Source organism: Hemitrygon akajei, chromosome 21, assembly GCF_048418815.1.
Source record: "Hemitrygon akajei chromosome 21, sHemAka1.3, whole genome shotgun sequence".
In the NCBI taxonomy this organism is placed as follows: Eukaryota; Metazoa; Chordata; class Chondrichthyes; order Myliobatiformes; family Dasyatidae; genus Hemitrygon; species Hemitrygon akajei.
Window position 1 is genome coordinate 20,749,217 of NC_133144.1, and position 19,941 is coordinate 20,769,157.

General features: G+C 42.0%; 1 protein-coding gene across 2 annotated transcripts in view; it reads left to right on the forward strand.

The window, feature by feature from the left end:
* Positions 1-19,941, forward strand: part of LOC140714142 (casein kinase I-like) — a 195,196-nt gene that overhangs the window by 87,010 nt on the left and 88,245 nt on the right. For both annotated transcript variants that reach the window (XM_073024968.1, XM_073024969.1), the window contains exons 3-4: positions 3,073-3,113; positions 18,207-18,276. In XM_073024968.1, the coding sequence (XP_072881069.1) occupies positions 3,073-3,113; positions 18,207-18,276 (111 nt within the window). The remainder of the gene's footprint in view (positions 1-3,072; positions 3,114-18,206; positions 18,277-19,941) is intronic.

The following is a 19,941-nucleotide window of genomic DNA, read 5'->3' on the forward strand; positions in this document are numbered from 1 at the left end:
ATCCCCTGCCTTGTCCCCCACCCCTCCCCCAAACTGGCCATCTTTCCTCCACGTTCCCAGTTCTGATGCTGGGCCCCAACCTGAAACATCGACAGGCCTTCTTGCAGCTTGGTTTTTGCTCTGGAAACTGTTTCATTTATTAGAAAACACACTTTTTTTAAAAGCCTATCAGGTCATTGCAAGAATTCCTCTCTGTCTAACCCATCTTGTATGTCATACTTTTAGATATATGATTGAAGACCCTCATGAGGATTTGTATCTTTTTCAATGATCAGACTGGTTCTATTGTCATTCACAATTTTTAAAAAATACTTTAAATAGTGGCATTATTTTCATCTGGGTACTGGAAGATAGGTCAATAGGAATCTGTAGCTACTTATTGATTTGGATATTGGGGCTTCTCAATGTTTACAAGGTAAATTGAAATGAGTTTTTCTCTGATTTATCTAGATTTTACAAGGAAGCAAAGGAGCTCTCCAGAATTACATCTCCTTTTCTGTTCCCAAGACATGCATACACAAATGCACAAACACACGTTTACCTAACTGGTTCATAAATCAATTAAATATTGATTTGACTAGTTAGTGTAGCAGTTAGCCTAACTATTACAGCGGTAGCGACCTGGGAGGGTTCAAGTACGCTGCTATCTGTAAGGAGTTGGTACATTTCCTTCCTCTGACCACGCAGGTTTCCCCCAGGAGATCTGCTTTCCTCAAACACTCCAAGGGACGTACGGATTTGTAGGTTACATGTTTGATTGGACGTTGTGGGCTCTCTACCTGGAGGGTTTGTTAACGTGCTGTACATCTAAAGAAATAAATTCAGACCCACTCCCATTGATGCCAAATCTGGATAACTTTCGGAGACTAATATTGCCATTGTGGATATTGTTTATTCATGCACAGGATGACCGGGTTCCATCTACCCATCACCTCTTCCTCATCTGGTTCCACTCATTGCTTGCTAACCCCGGCTGACAAAGGATCACAGTTTCAAATCTCTTCCCACAGATGCTTCCTGACCTGATGAGTTTTTGCAAGAATTTCTGTTCTTGTTTGATTTCCAGCATCCATACTGTTTTTTTTTTACCATTTCACCTTTATTGCCCTTCCTTTATCTTCCTCTGTGATATAGGCCTCAATTTTTTTTGTTGGTAAATGTCACAAGTTCCCAAGGGGTGCCAGCATATGTACTTATCTGCATATTGGCAAATCTAGAGCCTTCACAGAAAGACAGAGGTTTGAAAGTTCCTAAGCAGTACTAGGTGGCATGCCAGTTAGTATATTTCACTGCTGGACTTGGTTCCACCTGGCTTTGGGTCTGTGGAATGGGCGCAACTTCACTGGGTTATGAAGGATACAAAAGGGAAAGCATGCTCCTTTTCCATTTGGCTTTATTTAATGTTTTTAATTATTAGAGTTTTGATGCTTTTTGCCAATAATTTTTAAATGTTTATAATTTTGAAAAGGTTATTTCATTTTTAGTATTCATAAATGTTTCTTGCATACAGAAATGCATTAATCCCCCTCACAGCTTTGACTTTTGGAAGTGGGATTTCTCTGCTATGTCTTTCAATTGTCTTTAAAATGTTTCAGAGGTAGATAAAATACCAAGGAAGCTTAGCGTATTTGTATTCCGAGGATTGGTTAGTTTATAAGCCTGTATGAGGAATGTGTAAGTAGATTATTAAATTATCATGGGAATAATGAGAGCTAATTTCCAGTTTATGCTAGTGCGTTGCATCTTTGGGTCACACAATGGTTCCGTGCATTTTATGTTAATAGAAACATGGTTGAATAAGTTTAAGAAGTGCAATTTCCCTTGTGTGACCTGAATAATGAGATGGTGTTCATGGACCATTCATAATTTTTGTGGAAGGGATTTTTGCTGTTTCTGAATTGAGTATGGTCTTTAGGCTCCCTGACGGTAGTAATGAGAAGAGAGCTTGTAATGGATAAAGAGGGTCCTTGCTGCCTTAATGCACTGCACACAACGATGTTCTAGATGGTGGGAAAAGTTTTGGCCATGATGGAACTGGCTGGGTTACTCCTCTGGACGATGGCTGCTGTTTTTTTTCTGACTGTGCAGTTGTAATCTTCAGTTATGTGCAGGATAAAGTTTCTGTGATATTGCCTGTCAGGCACTTGTAGGTCAGGTGCAGACTGAAAACTCTTCTGCATTGCCTTCATGGTATTTTCTCCAAGTTAGAAGAGATCTTGATATATACTAATAGTGTGATGTTTCCTTCTCCCATGCTGACCTTTCAGTTTGTGGGAAAACTGATACAACTTCAAATCCCAGTTAATGCCTCCTGTGGATTGGCCATCTGCATCATGATATATCAGGTTATTCTGGCTAGATTCCTTGAAGATCCCAGTGATGCCTGGACACCTTTCATGTCATCCAGTCATATGATATTATACCTCTCAGACATGTCAAAATAGTCATCTCCAGGCTTAATATCCTGGTAATGCACCACCCTCTTAGTCACATACTGGTTTGTAGGATCTGTAAGGCTAAAGTCAGCAAAGATTCAAAATTCATTTTATTTGTCACATACGTCAAATCATTGAAACATGCAGTGCATTGTTTTGTGTCAACATCATACAGTCTGAGGATTGTGCTGTGCAAAGTTTGAAATTGTCACCACACTCTTCTGGCGCCGACAAAGCATGCACACAACTCACTGACCCTATCTGTATGTCTTTGGAATGTGGAGGAAACTGGGGTACGTGGAGGAAACCTATGAGAACATACAAACTCCTTATCGGCAACAGTCGGAATTGAACTTGGAAGGGTGATCACCAGAACTGTAACGCATTGCATTGACTGCTATGCTGTTGCACTGACTTATTTCTTCAGTCTATTTGATTGAGTCAAATAGTCACTTTGGCAATATTAATGAGACAAAATAGCCCCTCTTACCCTATGAAGGAACATAAGTTTTACTGATTTTTTTTTTAGATGCATTGTTTTTAATATGCTATCTCGTGACTATGCTGACTGTAGAGAAGCATATGTAAATGCTTGTGTGTCTGAGAAGAATATTCTGATTTTTTTTTCCTTTTTCAGGTAAAAATCTCTACACGAATGAGTATGTAGCAATCAAACTGGTAAGTGCGCTTTTCTCCTAATGAACATTTTGGGATGCATTTTAACAGTTCAAAGCAGACACTGGTAGTTGGGGGATTTAAATTAATTCATATGTTGCTCTTGGGTTAACTTGAGGTCTCTGTGGGTTTTTGTGTTTAGTGATCTCATTAATGCATGGTGTAGTGTTCTGCATTTTATAGTACACTCGGCTGTGAAATACCTTAAAGATATTTGCTATGAATAAACAAATTAAATTGTATATTTAACTTGCTTGTTTGTCCTCATTTCTAGTAATACCCTTGTATTTTTTGTCTTAGATTCTAAAAATTACAGCCTGGTAGCAATGGTCTCTTTACAACATTTAGTTTTCTCTACCTGTGTACAATACTTGACAGTTCAGGAGCTCTGTGGGTTCATACGGAAAGAATTTGTTTCCCCAGCATCCTAACCATTGCAGTTCCTGCAGAGCCGGCCAAGGGCATCCCAAGTAGTGAATGCGACTGGCATCCTTGAGCAGGATATCAGCACTTCCCTGTTGCTGTAGTCCTACAAAGTTCAAATTAAATTTATTATCAAAATAATACGGCACAAATGCAGAACCTTTTGGCTCAAAAGACTTTATAAGACACTGGCTGACATCTGGAGTATTGTGAGCAGGTTTAGGCCACAGCTATAGAAATGATGTACTGACATTGGAGAATATCTTGAAGTTTACGAAAATTATCCCAAGAATGAAAGGGTTAATGTATGAGGAGCATTTGATGGCTCTGGGCCTGTATTCACTGGAGTTTAAAAGAATGGGGGTGGGGAAATTTCATTGAAACCTACTGGATAGTGAAAGACTGAATTGGAGAGGATGTTTCTGATAGTGGGAGAGTGTAGGGCCAGAGGACACAGCCTCAGAATAAACAGGTGAGGAATCTCTATAGCTGGAGAATGGTGCATCTGTGGAATTCATTGCCGCAAACGCTGTGGAGGCCAAGTTATTAGTTATACTCAAAGCAGAGGTTGATAGGTTCTCAACTAGTAAAGGTGTCAAAAGTTGCAGAGAGAAGGCAGGAGTATGGGTTTGAAAGGATTGGTTTATTATAGTTACATGTACAGTGAAATGATTATTTAAACAGACTAGATTATTGTACAATTCAGGCAAAATAACAAAGCAAAACAAAGTGTAAAAGCTGACAAAAATGTGCAGTGCCAACAAACGATAAAGTGCAAGATCATGAGATAGGTTGTGAGGCCAAGAGTCCATCTTGTTGTATAAGAGGTCCATTCAAGAGAGAAAATAAATCAAACCCAATGGGCCGGAAGGCCTAATTCTGCTCCAATGTCTTGTAGAGTTTGCGCTAGCCATGAATCTCCTATGAATTCTTCCCTTGCTTCCATCTGGTCTACCTAGTTTTTATCACTCATGAACATAGAGTTCACAGTTCATTTACTAACCTTGAATACCTTTGTTATGTGGGAGAGACTCCACTCTGCTAACTGCAGCACTATGCTACCTGACAAGGTGCGAGAGCAGTTAGTTGGCTATGTGTTGATGTCCCTTATCTATAGCATTGTCTCGGAATGTAATTACAGACAGTCGCCATGTTAGGTAAGGATTCCTTTCCTCAGAACTGTCCAGCAGCCAAATTTTTGTTTTCTAACCCGCAACATTTCACTCTATACATTTGGTATAATTTCATTTCATTTCATTGACCACCTCATGCCATCCAAATTGTGTGGGGAATTTGCGTAAAGTCAAATTCCAAAAGTCTGATGATTTGTAACCTGGGGAGCCCTTGTTCCAGAGGATTTGTTGCAGAAGGTATAGAGAACTCTCAAATCACCTTTCTCTTTGAGGATAATATGTTTTTTTTTATCTTGTGGGTGAATAAAAATGATATGCATTATCCTAATGGAGTGCTTTGGGCAGTTGATTCCCTGCTAGAGAGAATGAATTTCCTTCAGGAGAGAGTGTAAAACAGATGCATTGAATTATTTTTCTTAATGAAGGGACAGGTAGTTTCACAGCTATGGTATTATTTTCAAAGTACACTCACTTTTATGAGCTAAACAAATGTAGCACTCAATCTTTCAGATAAAGGCTCAGAAGTTTAAAAAAAAAATGAGGCCTAGAATGAAATACTCAGCAGGCCAGCTAGCATCTGTGAAGAGAGAAATCGAGTTGATGTTTTAGGTTAATAATGTGAATTAGACATGATTTGTGTTGCAGAGAATAGGCAGGTGTGGAAAGAACAGGGGCAATGATGGGATGGTGTGGAGACCAAGGAAACTGAATGGCACCAATAGTAGCCACAGCTGCTGAGAGGAGATGTGAAAGCTTGCTAATCACGGATGATTGGATTGAACAGGAGATGATTAAAACCAGTTAGAGAAAGAGGGGGAAGACGTAGGAGCTTTGTTACAAAAAACATTGTAGAAGCTGCATTAAAAACAGTGCTTGAAATATTTACCCCTCAGGCAGCACCTATGGAGAGTTAACAGTACAATTTGATCTTCTATAATCAGCAAAAGGCAACCAACAACCCTGTTCTTCATAAAATACTGCAGGCTCCCTCTCTCTCCTCTCCCCCCCCCCCCCCCCCCCACCACGGTCTGTCAGCTCCTCAAGGTCAAAGACAATTTGCTTCTACTCCAGTACTGAGAATACCTGTGTACGAATTCTTTATTTATGAGATGGCTCTTGCTTTGCCAGCATGGAATCTTGATCCAGTAGTAAGGGGGAGGAGTTCGAAGTGCACAGGGGTAAGTGGACACAATTTCACCCGCACACATTCATCTGCATGCCTGGATAGAAAAGCACACTTGTCCAGACCCCTTTCCTCAGCAACCACACTCTAACACTTCCCACTCTTCCACCCCCTTCCCCAACTGCCTTCTCACTACTTGATTAGTCAGGGTGTGAAAGGTTATGGCGAGAAAGCAGGAGAATTGGATTGAAAGGGAAATGGATCAGCAATGATCAAACGGTGAAGCAGACTCGATGGTTCAAATGGTCTAATTCTGCTCCAGTGTTTTATGGCCTTTGTTAAGTCCTGCATAGACTGCTGAGTCAAACCAATTCAAAAGGAGATAAAGACCTGGCCAGAAGGAGCAACATCAGAATTGCAGGACTGTTTTGAAAACCCTGCCTACTGGCTACTGATGACCATCACATTAACATTAGTGAATATGTGCGATCTGTGTCTGCCTATGTAGAGAAGTAAATTGAGGACAACATTATTATTAAACACATCTGTGAGGGAAAATGAGTAACCATGGTTGACAGCAGAAGTCCAGGCACTGCTGAGACATTGGGATCCTGTCTTCGGATCAGTGGCTATGAGGACTCTCAGGTCAGTAAGACCTGTGCTCTCCTGTGTCATCAGGGAAAGCAAAACAGGATTATTCACAGAGAATATGCATCTGTTTCCCACATGCATGTGGCATTCAGACTATAGTGGACTACAAGTCAACCCTGTGATTTAACGATAGTGACATCTCTCTTTTCTGACAAGCTAAGCTGAATGTCTTTTACACGTGGTTTGATGCACAGAGTGATGTGCTGACGAGGAAGGCCTCTCTCCCCCCCTCCCCCCGGAGGAGCAGGCATTCTGCTTGGCCACAGCTGATGTGCGGAGGACTCTAGCCAGAATCAACACCATGCAAAGATGCCTGATAATGTACCTGGTTGGGTGATGAGGAACTGTGCAGCTAACAGAGATTGTAACAGACAATTTCAACATCTCTCTGGAACAGTCCACTGACCCCACAGGCTTCGAGGCAGCTACCAGCATCCTGGTGCCTAAGAAGTCGATAGTAACCTGCTTTAATGACTACCATCCAATAGCACTGACCTCGACAATAATGAAGTGATTTGAGCTGCTGATCATGAATTCCATTAAGTCCCCATCTTTCTGCCACATATGACCCTTTCTGGTTTGCTTATTGCTCAAATCTATCCACTGATGATGCCATAGCCCCCTGCCCTCCACTCCATCCTATCTCACCTGGAAAATGTTGCCTCATATGCTAGGGTACTGTTTATCAACCAGCCTGATCATCTCTCAGAAGCTGGTGGGTAAACTGTCCTTGTTGGGTCTCAACACTTTTCTCTGTAATTAGAACTTGGACTTGTTGACAGAAGGGCTGCTGTTGCTCTGTGTTGGCAGCAACATCTCTAGCTCCATCACGCTGAGTACTGTCACCCCCTGTGTGCTCAGCCCACTGTTGTTCATGCTGCTGACGCATGACTGTACTGCTAGATTCACTGCCAACCGAATCATCAAGTTTGCAGATGACACAACAGCGGTTGACCTCATCAACAAGAAGGATGAGATGGCATACAGAGAGGAAGTAGAGCAGCTAGAAGATTGTGAGCACAACAACCTGAGTCTCAATATGGACTAGACCAAAGAGCTGATTGCAGACTTTAGGAACGTGCAAGCTGACCACTCCTCATGGCACATAAGCAGCTCCTCCGTGGAAGGAGTTAGGAGCGGCACATTTCTGTAAGTGCACATAATGGATGATCTCACTTGGTCCCTCAACACCACCTCTTTAGTCAATGAAGCACAGCAGTGTTTTCACCTCCTGAAGAGATGGAGGCAAGCAAGGCTTCCCTTTCTCCTTCCCATTCCAATCAATTTTCACAGGAGCACCATTGAGACCAGCCGTATCACTCTCGGATACGGGGATTGCAAGCCAACTGACTGGAAGACCCTTCAAAGGGTTGCGAGGACTGCTGACAAAATCAGTGGGGTCTCTCTTCCACCCATCCAAGATACCAGGAGTGCTGCATATGCAGGAGCCTTAGTATTGGCAATGATCCCTCCCATCGGTCCTAAATCTCTTTGGTTCCCTACCATCTGGCAACAAGTACTGTAGCATTAGAACAAGGACTGCTAGGATGGGAAGCAGCTTCTTCTTCCAGGCCCTGAGACTACTGAACTCCCTGCCATTACCCACAACTCACCACATGTGAAGTGCCTGAGTGTTACACTGTTTACTTTTGAACTTATGGTGTAAGTGCAGCTTATTATTCATTTATTTTGTAGTAATATTACTTTGTTTAGTGTGAGTTATGCATACTATGTTGTGCATCTTAGTCCAGAGGAACGTTGTTTCATTTTGCAGTACACGTGGTATGATTGAAATGACAAACTTGAGTTTTAGCTTGAACACACATAGCTTTCCATTTTTCCATTTGTCTCCATTTGCTTAGTTAGAGAAGAAACCATAGAAGAAAACCTACAACACGATACAGGCCCTTCGGCCCACAATGCTGTGCTGAACACATACTTTAGAAATTACCTAAGGTTACCCATAGCCCTTTATTTTTCTAAGCTTCATGTACCTATCCAGGAGTCTCTTAAAAGACTCTATTGTATCCGCCTCCACCACCGTCGCCCGCTGCCCATTCCACACACTCAGCACTCTCTGCATAAAAAAAACAAAAAACTTACCCCTGACATCGCCTCTGTACCTACTTCCAAGCACCTTATAACTGTACCCTCTCATGTTAGCCATTTCAGCCATGGGAAAAAGCCTCTGACTATCTACACGATCAGTGCTTCTCATCATCTTGTACACCTCTATCAGGTCACCTCTCATCCTCCATCGCTCCAAGGAGAAAAGGCGGAGTTCAGTCAACCTATTTTTATAAAGCATATTTCCCAATCCAGGCAATACCCTTGTAAATCTCCTCTGCACCCTTTCTATAGTTTCCACATCCTTCCTGTAGTGAGACGACCGGAACGGAGCACAGTACTCCAAGTGGGGTCTGTCTAGGGTCCTATATAGCTGTAACATTACCTTTCGGCTCTTAAACTCAATCCCATGGTTGATGAAGGCCAATACACTGTACGCCTTCTTAACCAAAGAGTCAACCTGCGCAGCAGCTTTGAGTGTCCTATGGACTCGGACTCCTAGATCCCTCTGATCCTCCACACTGCCAAGAGTCTTACTATTAATACTATATTCTGCCATCATATTTGACCTACCAAAATGAACCACTTCACACTTAGCTGGGTTGAACACCTTCTGCCACTTCTCAGCCCAGTTTTGCATCCTATTGATGTCCCACTGTAACCTCTAACAACCCTTCACACTATCCACAACACCCTCAACCTTTGTGACATCAGCAAATTTACTAACCCATCCCTCTACTTCCTCATACAGGTCATTTATAAAAATCACGAAGAGAACGGGTCTCAGAACAGATCCCCGAGGCACACCACTGGTAACCGACCTCCATGCAGAATATGACCCGTCTACAACCACTCTTTGCCTTCTGTGGGCAAGCCAATTCTGGATCCACAAAAGAAGGTCCCTTTGGATCCCATAAGCCTTGTGTGGGGTACCTTATCAAGTGCCTTGCTGAAATCCATATGCACTACATCTACTGCTCTACTTTCGTTAATGTGTTTAGTCACATCCTCAAGAAATTCAATCAGACTAGTAAGGCGCAACCTGCCTTTGACAAAGCCATGCTGTCTATCCCTAATCATATTATGCCTCTCCAAATGTTCATAAATCCTGCCTCTCAGGATCTTTTCCATCAACTTACTAACCACTGAGGTAAGACCCACTGGTCTATAATTTCCTGGACTGTCTCTACTCCCTTTCTTGAATAAGGAAACAGCATCTGCAACCCTCCAATCCTCTGGAACCTCTCCTGTCCTCATTGATTAAATTAGGTGAATTTAATCCCATTTTACTTGTAATATTGACTCTTCTGTTAAGGGTAACAAAACTAATTAGACTTTTAATTTTCACACTTCTGATTCTACGTATTGCTGACTGATAAACAAAATGCAACTGCAACATTATTTCTGACCATTAAAAGTAATCTCTAATTATTCTGCTGGTTCTCCAGAGGAGGAACATTGCTTCATTAGTAATTATAAGTGTCTAAGCTGTAATAAAAAAAACAGAAATCTATAAACCATTAAGAAATTTGCTACTTAGATATTCAAAGTCAAGGAATTTAAATCAACATCAAAGTTAACTTGGAAAATAAATTGACAACAAAGCAAAATTTTGAAGGGAAAATTATTGAGAGTACCTGGAGATCCATGTAGTTTGATCCATCAAATATTATTCAGCTAAGATGAGCTGTAAGTAACAATCAAGATGTTAAATGTAACTATCCTGGGGAAATTTTCTATTGGTGCATTGTTGTTGAAACTAAATATTTTCCATCCATCTGGAAAGGCAGTTGAAATCCTGGTTTAAGCCCTTCTATGAAAGAGAACACCTTTCAATAAAGCAGCAGTTTTCCAACTATCCCTGCAAACCCACCCCTATGTAGGTAGTTGAATTTTTCCTCTCAAACTGAGACAATAGATAGTCTGCCAGGAAGAATGGAGAGTTTCAGCAGGGTGGGGGTTTTTTTTTTGCAGATCAGTTGACTGAAGCAACAAGTAGCTTCCATTGTTTGAACTTCTGAGTAATGAGTAAGTTCTTTGCGTCAACAAGTTGGAGGTAGTTTAATATCTCTGATGATTAATGTAAGGAAATCCCGGGAGTTCCTCCCAAAATTCTGCCTTTCTACCCATTTTAATTTTGCTTAAATATCCTGCTTATTGCACAGGCCATTCATTCTTCACCACATAGGATAGACATGTAGAAAGGTTGGCTGTACTTTTTACCATAGATGCTGCCTGGCCTGCTGAGTTCTTCCAGCATTTGGTGTGTGTTGCTTGGATTTCCAGCATCTGCAGATTTCCTCTTGTTTGTGATCTTGTATTCTTAATGTAAGTTGATCCACGTGCACGGAGTTTGCCTTTTACTGAGAGCCTATCTGTGAGTGGAAATTAGAGTTGCAGAACAAAGGTCAGGCAAAATGAAGGACATTCTTTTTCAGGAATTATTAGAAATAGGGTAGCTTATATTTGGCTTCATTGGAACAGAGTAGGAGGCCACAAAGATCAGACTGAGATGGTGACTTAGTATGAAACATTAATATGAAATGTACTAAAGCATATGAATTATATACAAGTATTATAACATCACACTTGGGGTATTGTGTGCACTTCCAGTTGCTTCATTACAGGAAGAATGTGGAGGCTTTGGAGACGGTACAGAGGAGGTTTACCAGAATGCTCTTGGATTAGAAAGCATGAGCTGTAGGAGAGGTTGGACAAACTTGGGTTCTATTCGATGGAATGTTGGAGGCTGGGGTGGGGGTGACCTGGTAGAAGTTTATAAAATAATGAGAGCATATATAGGGTGGATGGTCAGAATCTTTCTCCCAGGGTAGAAATGTCAGTGCTGCCTGGGGTAGTGGTGGAAGCAGAGTCAATAGTGGAGTTTAACAAGTTTTAGACAAACACAAGAATATGCAGGGAATGAGGCGCTATTGATCACGTGCAAGCAGAAGAGTTTCAGTTTAATTTGGCATTGCGTTTGACAGAGACTTCATGTGTCATAGGGTTGTTCCTGTGCTGTGCTGTACTGTCCTGTGTTCTAATGTGTCAAACTTGAAATTCATAGTGTTGCAGTAACTAGCTACACCTGCTTTCTCCACTGCTGAGTAAGCCACATTTGTGTATGGAATGCAGAACATTACGCTGGAAGGAATGCAAGTAAATGGCATCTTCATTAATAGACTGGGACCATTAATTTGGCGTGAAGGGACAATGTAAAATAATAGGTGTTGCTTCTCCTTATGGGAAAGTGCTCTGTGAAAGAGAGCAATTGGAGAAGGGAGAACAAACCCTTCCGAATACTGGAAGGAAGGGAACACGTATCTGTTGGTGGATTCTTTCTGGAATTGGCAGAAATAGAGAATGATCTATTGAATGTGGAGGCTACTTGGGTCTCACTGTTCAGGAGAGGGGATGAGAGCAAAACTGTAGGAAAGGGAACAGGGGCCCCAGTTTAGAAAGGTACACAAATAACAGGGCTGTTGTCATGGGTGACTTCTACCTCCCTCATACTGATTGGCATGTCCTTAGTGTAAAATATTTAGATGAGGTGGAATTTGTTAGATGTGTCCAGGAGTGATTCATTACACTATGTAGACATGCCAACTAGAGGAGAGGCCATACTGGATCTGGTGCTAGGCAACAGACCAGGTCGGGTGTCAGTCCTCTTGGTGGGTGAGCATTTCGGAAACACAATTCCCTGACCTTTACTGTAGCCTTGAACAGGGTTAGGAGCACACAGTATAAGAAAATATTTAATTGGGGGAGGGGAAATCACGATGCTATTAGACAGGAACTTGGGAGCATAAATTGGGAACAGATATTCTCAGGGAAATGCACAATGAAAATGTGGATGTTGTTTAGGGAGCACTTGCCCGGGGTTCTGGTTAGCTTTGTGCCATTGAGGCAACTAAGAGTGTAGCCATGGTTGACAAAGATGTGAAACATTTTATCAAGAAGAAGAAAGAAGGTTTAGGAAGCAAGGATCAGACAGGACTAGAGGGTAACAAGGTGGTCAAGAAAGAGCTGAAGAATTGATTTAGAAGCGATAAAAGGGGGCATGAGAAATCCTAGGTGAGTAGGGTTAAGGAAAAGCCCAGATTGTTTTACACGTATGTGAAGAACAGGAACATGACTGGAGCGAAGGTAGGACAGATCAGGGTTAAGCGAGGAGACATGCCTGGAGTTGGGGTGGGGGTAAGTCCCGGGGCTGGACAGGATATGCCCTAGGTTACTATGGGAACTGAGGGAAGAGATTGCTGCACCTTTGGCAATGATCTTTGTGTCCTCAATGGCCACAGGAGTAATACCAGATGACTGGAGAGTGTTAGAGTATTCCTTTGTTCTAGAAAAGAAGTAGGTGTAACCAAGGGAATTTTGAGTCTTACTTCAGTGGTAGGCAAATTTTTGAAGAAAATTCTTAGAGACAAGACTTGCGAGCATTTGGAGAAGCATAGCCTGAATAGGGGAGTCAGCATAGTTTTGTGGGGGGCTGGTCATGTCTCACGAGCCTGATTGTATTCTTTGAGGATGTGACAAAGCATATTGCTGAAGCTAGGGCAGTAGATGTGGTGTTTGTGGCTTTTAGTACGCTGTTTGATAAGGTTCTCCATGATAGGCTCATTCAGAAAGACTGGAGGCATGGGATCCAGGGAAAGTTGACTATGTGGATTCAGAATTGGTTTGTCTGCAGAAGGCAGAGGGTGGTTGTAGATGAGCGTATTCTGCCTGGAGTTTGGTAATCAGCGGTGTTCCACAGGAATCTGTTCTGGGTCTCCTGCTCTGAGATTTCTATAAATTACTTGGATGAGAAAGTAGAAGGGTAGGTTAGTAAGTTTGCAGATGACATGAAGGTTTGTGGAGTCACGGATAACCCCAATTATCGTAGATCACATTGGAGCATTGAGAGATTGCAGAGCTAAGCAGAGAAGTGGCAAATGGAATTCAACCCAGAGGAGTGTGAAGTAATTCACTTTGGAATTGGAATTTGAAGGAAGAATAAAAGGTTAATGGCAGGATTTGGTGTGGAGAAATGGGGATCTTGGCGTTTATGTCCATAGATCTGCAAAGTTGCCTCGCAAGTTGATTGAATGGTTAAGAAGGCATGTGATGTGTTGGCCTTCATTGGTTAGTCGGATTGAATTCAAGAGCCACAAGTAATGTTATAGCTGAATAAAACCCAAATTGTGTTCAGTTCTGGTCACTTCATTGTGGAAAGGATGTAGGCTTTAGAGATGGTGCAGAGGAGATTTACCAGGATGCTACCTGGATTAGAGGGCATGTCTTGTGAAGATGGGCTGAGTGAGCTAGGGCATTTCTCTTTAGAATGCAGGAGGATGAGGGTTGACTAGATAGAAGTGTACAAGATGATAAGTGTCTTAGAACATGGATATCCAGACCACAGTACATGTGCTTGCAACACTGTGTCAGGCAGAGTGGTCAGCAGCACTGGGGCTCCACAGGAGACTGTCCTGTCTCCCTTTCTCTTCACTATCTATACCTCGGACTTCAACTACTGCACAGAGTCTTGCCATCTTCAGAAGTTTTCTGATGACTCTGCCATAGTTGGATGCATCAGCAAGGGAGATGAGGCGGAGTACAGGGCTACGGTGGGAAACTTTGTCACATGGTGTGAGCAGAATCATCTGCAGCTTAATGACTAAGGAGCTGGTGGTGGACCTGAGGAGGGCTAAGGCACTGGTGACCCCTGTTTCCATCCAAGGGTTCAGTGTGGACATGGTGGAGGATTACAGATACCCGGGGATACGAATTGACAATAAACTGGACTGGTCAAAGAACACTGAGGCTGTCTATAAGAAGGGTCAGAGCCGTCTCTACTTCCTGAGGAGACTGAAGTCCTTTAACATCTGCCGGACGATGCTGAGGATATTCTACGAGTCCGTGGTGGCCAGTGCTATCATGTTTGCTGTTGTGTGCTGGGACAGCAGGCTGAGGGTAGCAGACACCAACAGAATCAACAAACTCATTCGTAAGGCCAGTGATGTTGTGGAGGTGGAACTGGACTCTCTGACGGTGGTATCTGAAAAGAGGATGCTGTCCAAGTTGCATGCCATCTTGGACAATGTCTCCCATCCACTCCGTAATGTACTGGTTAGGCACAGGAGTACGTTCAGCCAGAGACTCATTCTACCGAGATGCAACACTGAGTGTCATAGGAAGTCATTCCTGCCTGTGGCCATCAAACTTTACAACTCCTCCCTCGGAGTGTCAGACACCCTGAGCCAATAGGCTGGTCCTGGACTTATTTCCACTTGGAATAATTTACTTACAATTATTTAATTATTTATGGTTTTATATTGCTATATTTCTACACTATTCTTGGTTGGTGCGACTGTAACGAAATCCAATTTCCCTCGGGATCAATAAAGTATGTCTGTCTGTCTCTTTCTCAGTGCAGAAATGGCTAATACCAGGGGGCATAATTTTAAGGTGATTGGAGAAAAGTATAGGGGGGCTGTCAGAGGTAAGTTGTTTTTTTATAACACAGAGTGGTGGGTGCACGAAACAATCTGTCAGGGGGTGGTATTAGAGGCAGATACGTTAGGGAATTTAACAAACTTAGATATATGGATGATAGAAAAATGGAGGGCTATCTAGAAGAGCTAGATTGAACTTAGAGTAGGTTAAAAGGTCGGCACAACATAGTGGGCTGAAGAGCTTGTAGTGTTCTATGTTAAGGATGAGAAACATCTCAGAGCCACCTATATTCTTGGGAGTGAAGGAGGCTGTGGGGTGATCTGATGGAGGTCTATAAAGTAATTAAAGAGATAAATAGGGCAGATAGTTAAAATCTATTTTTCAAGGTGGGAGTACCCAGAGGACATAGCTTTAAGGTTTAGATGGGATCTTAGTGATAAATAATTTTAGAGTGATTGATATCTGAAACATGCTGCCAGATGAGTCATGGAATCACATCCAATTACCAGATTTAAGAGGCATTTAGACTCTTAAGGCATAGAGAGATACAGATCTAATGTAGGCAATTAGGCTCATTGTAGATAACAAGAAGGTTGGCATGGACATGCTGGGTCAAAGGGTCTGTTTCTATTCTCTACTACTCTGCCTCGAGAACTTTGAAAGTTTTCCTGAAGCAGAAGGAATGCTATCTGACCGTGGCAGGGAGCTGCTATGTAGTTCATAATAAATTACTTGGAGAGCTTTAAAGGCAATTGGGCAGTTGCCACTAATAACACTGAAGGCAAATATTGAGGAGTAAGACAACATTAATTTAGATACAGGTTGACCTTTTGGATTGCAGTAACTTTAGTGCAATGTACTCACCGTTAAATACGTTGCAGAACCTAGAACTAAAATATTCAGTATTTTGAATGGGACCGATATGCAGCATGTGGAAGAAAAATTAAAGTGGGTTCTTTTTGAAAGTACAGAACATTATTAATTAAACACTCAATCCAGACCATAACAATGAAATTATATTAAAAATGAAAGGAATTAAGTTTAGCAGTGGAACAATAAATCAATTTATATTGTTTCAGGTTCTTGGATTTTGTCGAATTATTATTTTTCTTGTCGTTTAATTTCCCTTTATAATCACCTATATATGTGTAATTGTCAGTGAATTTCCCAGTAATTGTAGTATAGCTGCTTTTGTATTTTTCTGGAAGCTTAGTTTTTTTGCAGAAGCTGTCATGTCACTTGAATCTGACTAGTTTAGGTTAATAGTTATGGCTGGAATGTTGTTATCATGGCTAACTCCAACTGAAAAGATTTCTTTGTTCTCTGCTCATTCTGTTCTTTGTTCTTGTTGTTTAAGGCCATTTTGCTAAGCGTTACAATTTTTTTGCTTCATTCCTGACTTCCAAAACACTGGGAGTAACAATCTTGACCTGGCGCTGCACTGTTAAAGCAAAATGTGTGGTTGATATTACAAAATTCACTGCAGACACTCAGTAATTTCTCTTTCCATCCTTTCTACTTTCTACACATCAAGGAGTAGCCATGTTCATCTGTCTTTCATTGTCTGTGAGGAACAGTTCTTGTTTCAACTCTCATTAAACAAAACCCCCAGCTTTCTCCACTAAGTGCTGCTTCTTATGCAGAACTTGACAATTTCATCATCTTTGCCACCGACATCCACCCTGTCTTCTAATTAACTCAAGCACTTCTCTTCCATTTCTGGATCTCTCAGTCTCAGAAGATAGACTTGTCACTTACATCTCCTGTAAAACATGTTGACTATTCCTTCCACCTTGCCTGCTGTAGGGATACTTGCCCCATTTTATTAGTTTCCTTGTCTCCATCACATCTTTTCTTTAGGTAAAGCTCTCTGGTCTAAAAAGCCCCATCCTGAGGACAGATGGAACTTGGCTTCCATGGTTAATGGGGTGCTTACACTTGTTCTTTCATTTCATGCATATATACCTCTCGTTCCCCTCAGGCACAACAGGAATGAGGTTCCCTTCATCCTCATCTTTCACCCCTCTAGACTCTGCATCCAACACACAGTCCTCTGCCATTTCCATCAGGTGCATCACAATCCTATCACTAGTTATGTCTTCCCCCTCCCCTTCATACTTCCTACAGGGGCTGCTCTCCAGGGGGTTCCCTGGTCTTTGCCCTGCAACTGAAGGAGGTTTTTCACCTATCTTCTCCTTGTGAGGCAGAGGTTGATGTGCAACTCTTCCATCCTGATCTACAGCTTTCAATACTCATGATGTGCCCTCCTCCACATTGGTTAAACAAAACAAGCGTTCTGCAGAACACGTGTGATCTATTCACAATGGTCAGGTTGAGTTTCCAGTTGTATGTTATTTTAGCTCTCCTTTCCACTCCCACACCGACCTGTCTGCTTTCTGTCTTCTCCATTGCTATGGAGAGTCCAGATGCAGTTTGGAAGAACTTCATTTTCTTCCTGACTAGCTTACAGCCTAATGATATGTATTTAGTATTTTCCAATTTCAGTTAACCCACATTCTTGTTCTTCCACTCACACTCACATGCCCATCTGCCCATACCAGTCCCAACGTAGGACTGCCTCAGGGGTTCCAGCTCTGGATTTTTTATCGGGGTTCACTCCCAAAGCCTTCCCCATGAGTGGGTAGCCCCAAGGCAGGGGAGGTTTGAGATTAGAGTTTTCCTTCTCCTTAGATGAGCTTCTGCTAACCATGCCTGATGTATCCCTTCTGCCTGAAGTGACTGTCTTTAAGGTGCCAGTAACCTGCCTTTGTCCCCTCTCCTGTCAGTTGAAACGGTTTCACTGAGCTTAAAAGCTAAGCCACGCATGAAGACCAGGAATTGGATTTTGTTGGCAGAGGCTATTTGAGATACAAGGCACTGGGAGTTTTTAATAGGTAGTAGGGAGCTTATCCACTCTACCATCCTGGGCTATAGCAATCTGAAGGAACCACGTCTTGACTGAAATGTTGATTTTATACCTTTTGCTTCCATAGGTGCTGCTTGATCTGTGGAGTTGTTCCAGCATTTGGTTTTGTTCATAATACCAACATAGTTTTATTCGTTTTAAATGGATTCTTTTTCTAATGAGTCATTTGGGATGTTGTCATCATTGGTAAATCTGATGCTAAAAAAAAATCAAGTTCTAATTCTTGTGAATCTTTGTGGATTTAGGTCGCATGATCCTGTTTAGGTATCACTGGACCAGTTTGTAAGAAAGTCTATGGTAGACTACAATAAATTTTGTTTTATGTTTTCTTTCAGGAACCTATTAAGTCCCGAGCGCCACAGCTTCATTTAGAATACAGGTTTTACAAACAACTCGGCAGCACAGGTAATGTGAGATTGATTATTTAGTTTGTACTTGGAGGGAAATACTGGTGAATTCAGTAAAGGTGCAAACTCATTGGCAAGTGAACAGATAAGCAGTGCATTCCTGAATGATCTCACAAAAAACACCAATTTGTTTTTAAATCTTAAACCTGTTCAGCCTTTTAGAGCTCCAGCAATGTGGTAGACACAGTGGTCAAGTGATCAGTAATGCCCAATAATGCAGAGATGAGAGATGTATTGTGGAAACTATAGCTCTGTTAGCCAGAGGGTGGTGAATCTGTGGAATTCATTGCCACAGACAGCTGTGGAGCCAAGCCATTGGGTATATTTAAACTGGAGGTTGATGGGTTCTTGTTTAGTTGTGATGTCAAAGGTCATGGGAAGAATGGGGTTGAGAGGGATAATAAATCAACCGTGAGAAAACTCAGTGGGCGGATTGGGATAATTCTGCTCCCGTGTCTTATCGTCTTGTATTCAACTTAAGAAAAGCAATTTAGAAATAGTTTTAGTTGTAGTGATATTAAAATTACTAGGTTGTCAAAATCCTATTAGGCTGCTTCATAACCATACTGGATCATGTGGCCTAACACCTCCAGCAAAGTGGTTGACTCAACTGTCCACTGAAGTGGTTTCTTGAGCCACTCAATCGTATCATGACGGCTACATTAACGAAGTAGCATAAACAGGGTAGACTAGCTGTCATTGACTAGTTTAGCTCTCCTAAACCAACACCAGTCCGCAAATGATCACTAGGAGGACCTGATACAACTCTGCTACTCAGTGCTGAAGTCAATGACAGCTAGTCTACCCTGTTTATGCTACTTCGTTAATGTAGCCATCATGATACGATTAGTCAAACAGCCCGTTGAAGTGGTACTTGGAAACATAGCACAGACGATATTTTGGCTATATCTCGGTCTTATTCTACATTGCAATAGTGAGGCAGTACATTTACAGGTGAGTGGAAGTAGTCCCAGGGGTTCTAAACATCATTGTGCACGAGGTCAAATGTGGGAAAAGCTACTTGCTGCAGAACACCACTTTCCTTCCCCTCTTAGCAGGTGCGTCAGCACTCCTCCATGTTCAACAGTGCTAAGAAGGAACACTGATAATAACAAAGGTGAAGTGTGTGTTCTGGGGAAATTCAGTCTCTGTTATTACGAGTAGCTTGGTGGCACCACTACTGATCAAGCAGATTGACTCCTGAAGGACAGATCTGCTGGATTGGATCTATGGTGGCAGGGAGTAAGCTAACAGATGACCATTACACACCCCTTGTGGAGACAAAGTCCTGTCTTCACATTGCAGTCATCCTCCATTGTGCTAGATGAGAGAGATGCAGAACAGATACCCAACTCAAAGCCCAAGACACAGGAGTGGACATGTACACCACCAGAATTTATTGCCTTATGTCCCAGCATATCCCTTATTCTGCACCGCCTGTAGATCTCACCCAAATGACACTTTGCACTGACTTGGAATTGTAGCATTGTTTTTTCATTGTTACTGCCTCAAATTCCTGTGGAGTCCCTATAGAATAGCATTGTGGTAGAATCTCCACCATTGCGTGAAGGGCGAAAATGGCTCAAGAGTGTGACTCTCTACCACCTTCTAAAACAGGAGTTTGCAAACTGGGGTAGGGGTCTATGGTATAAAAAAGGTTGGG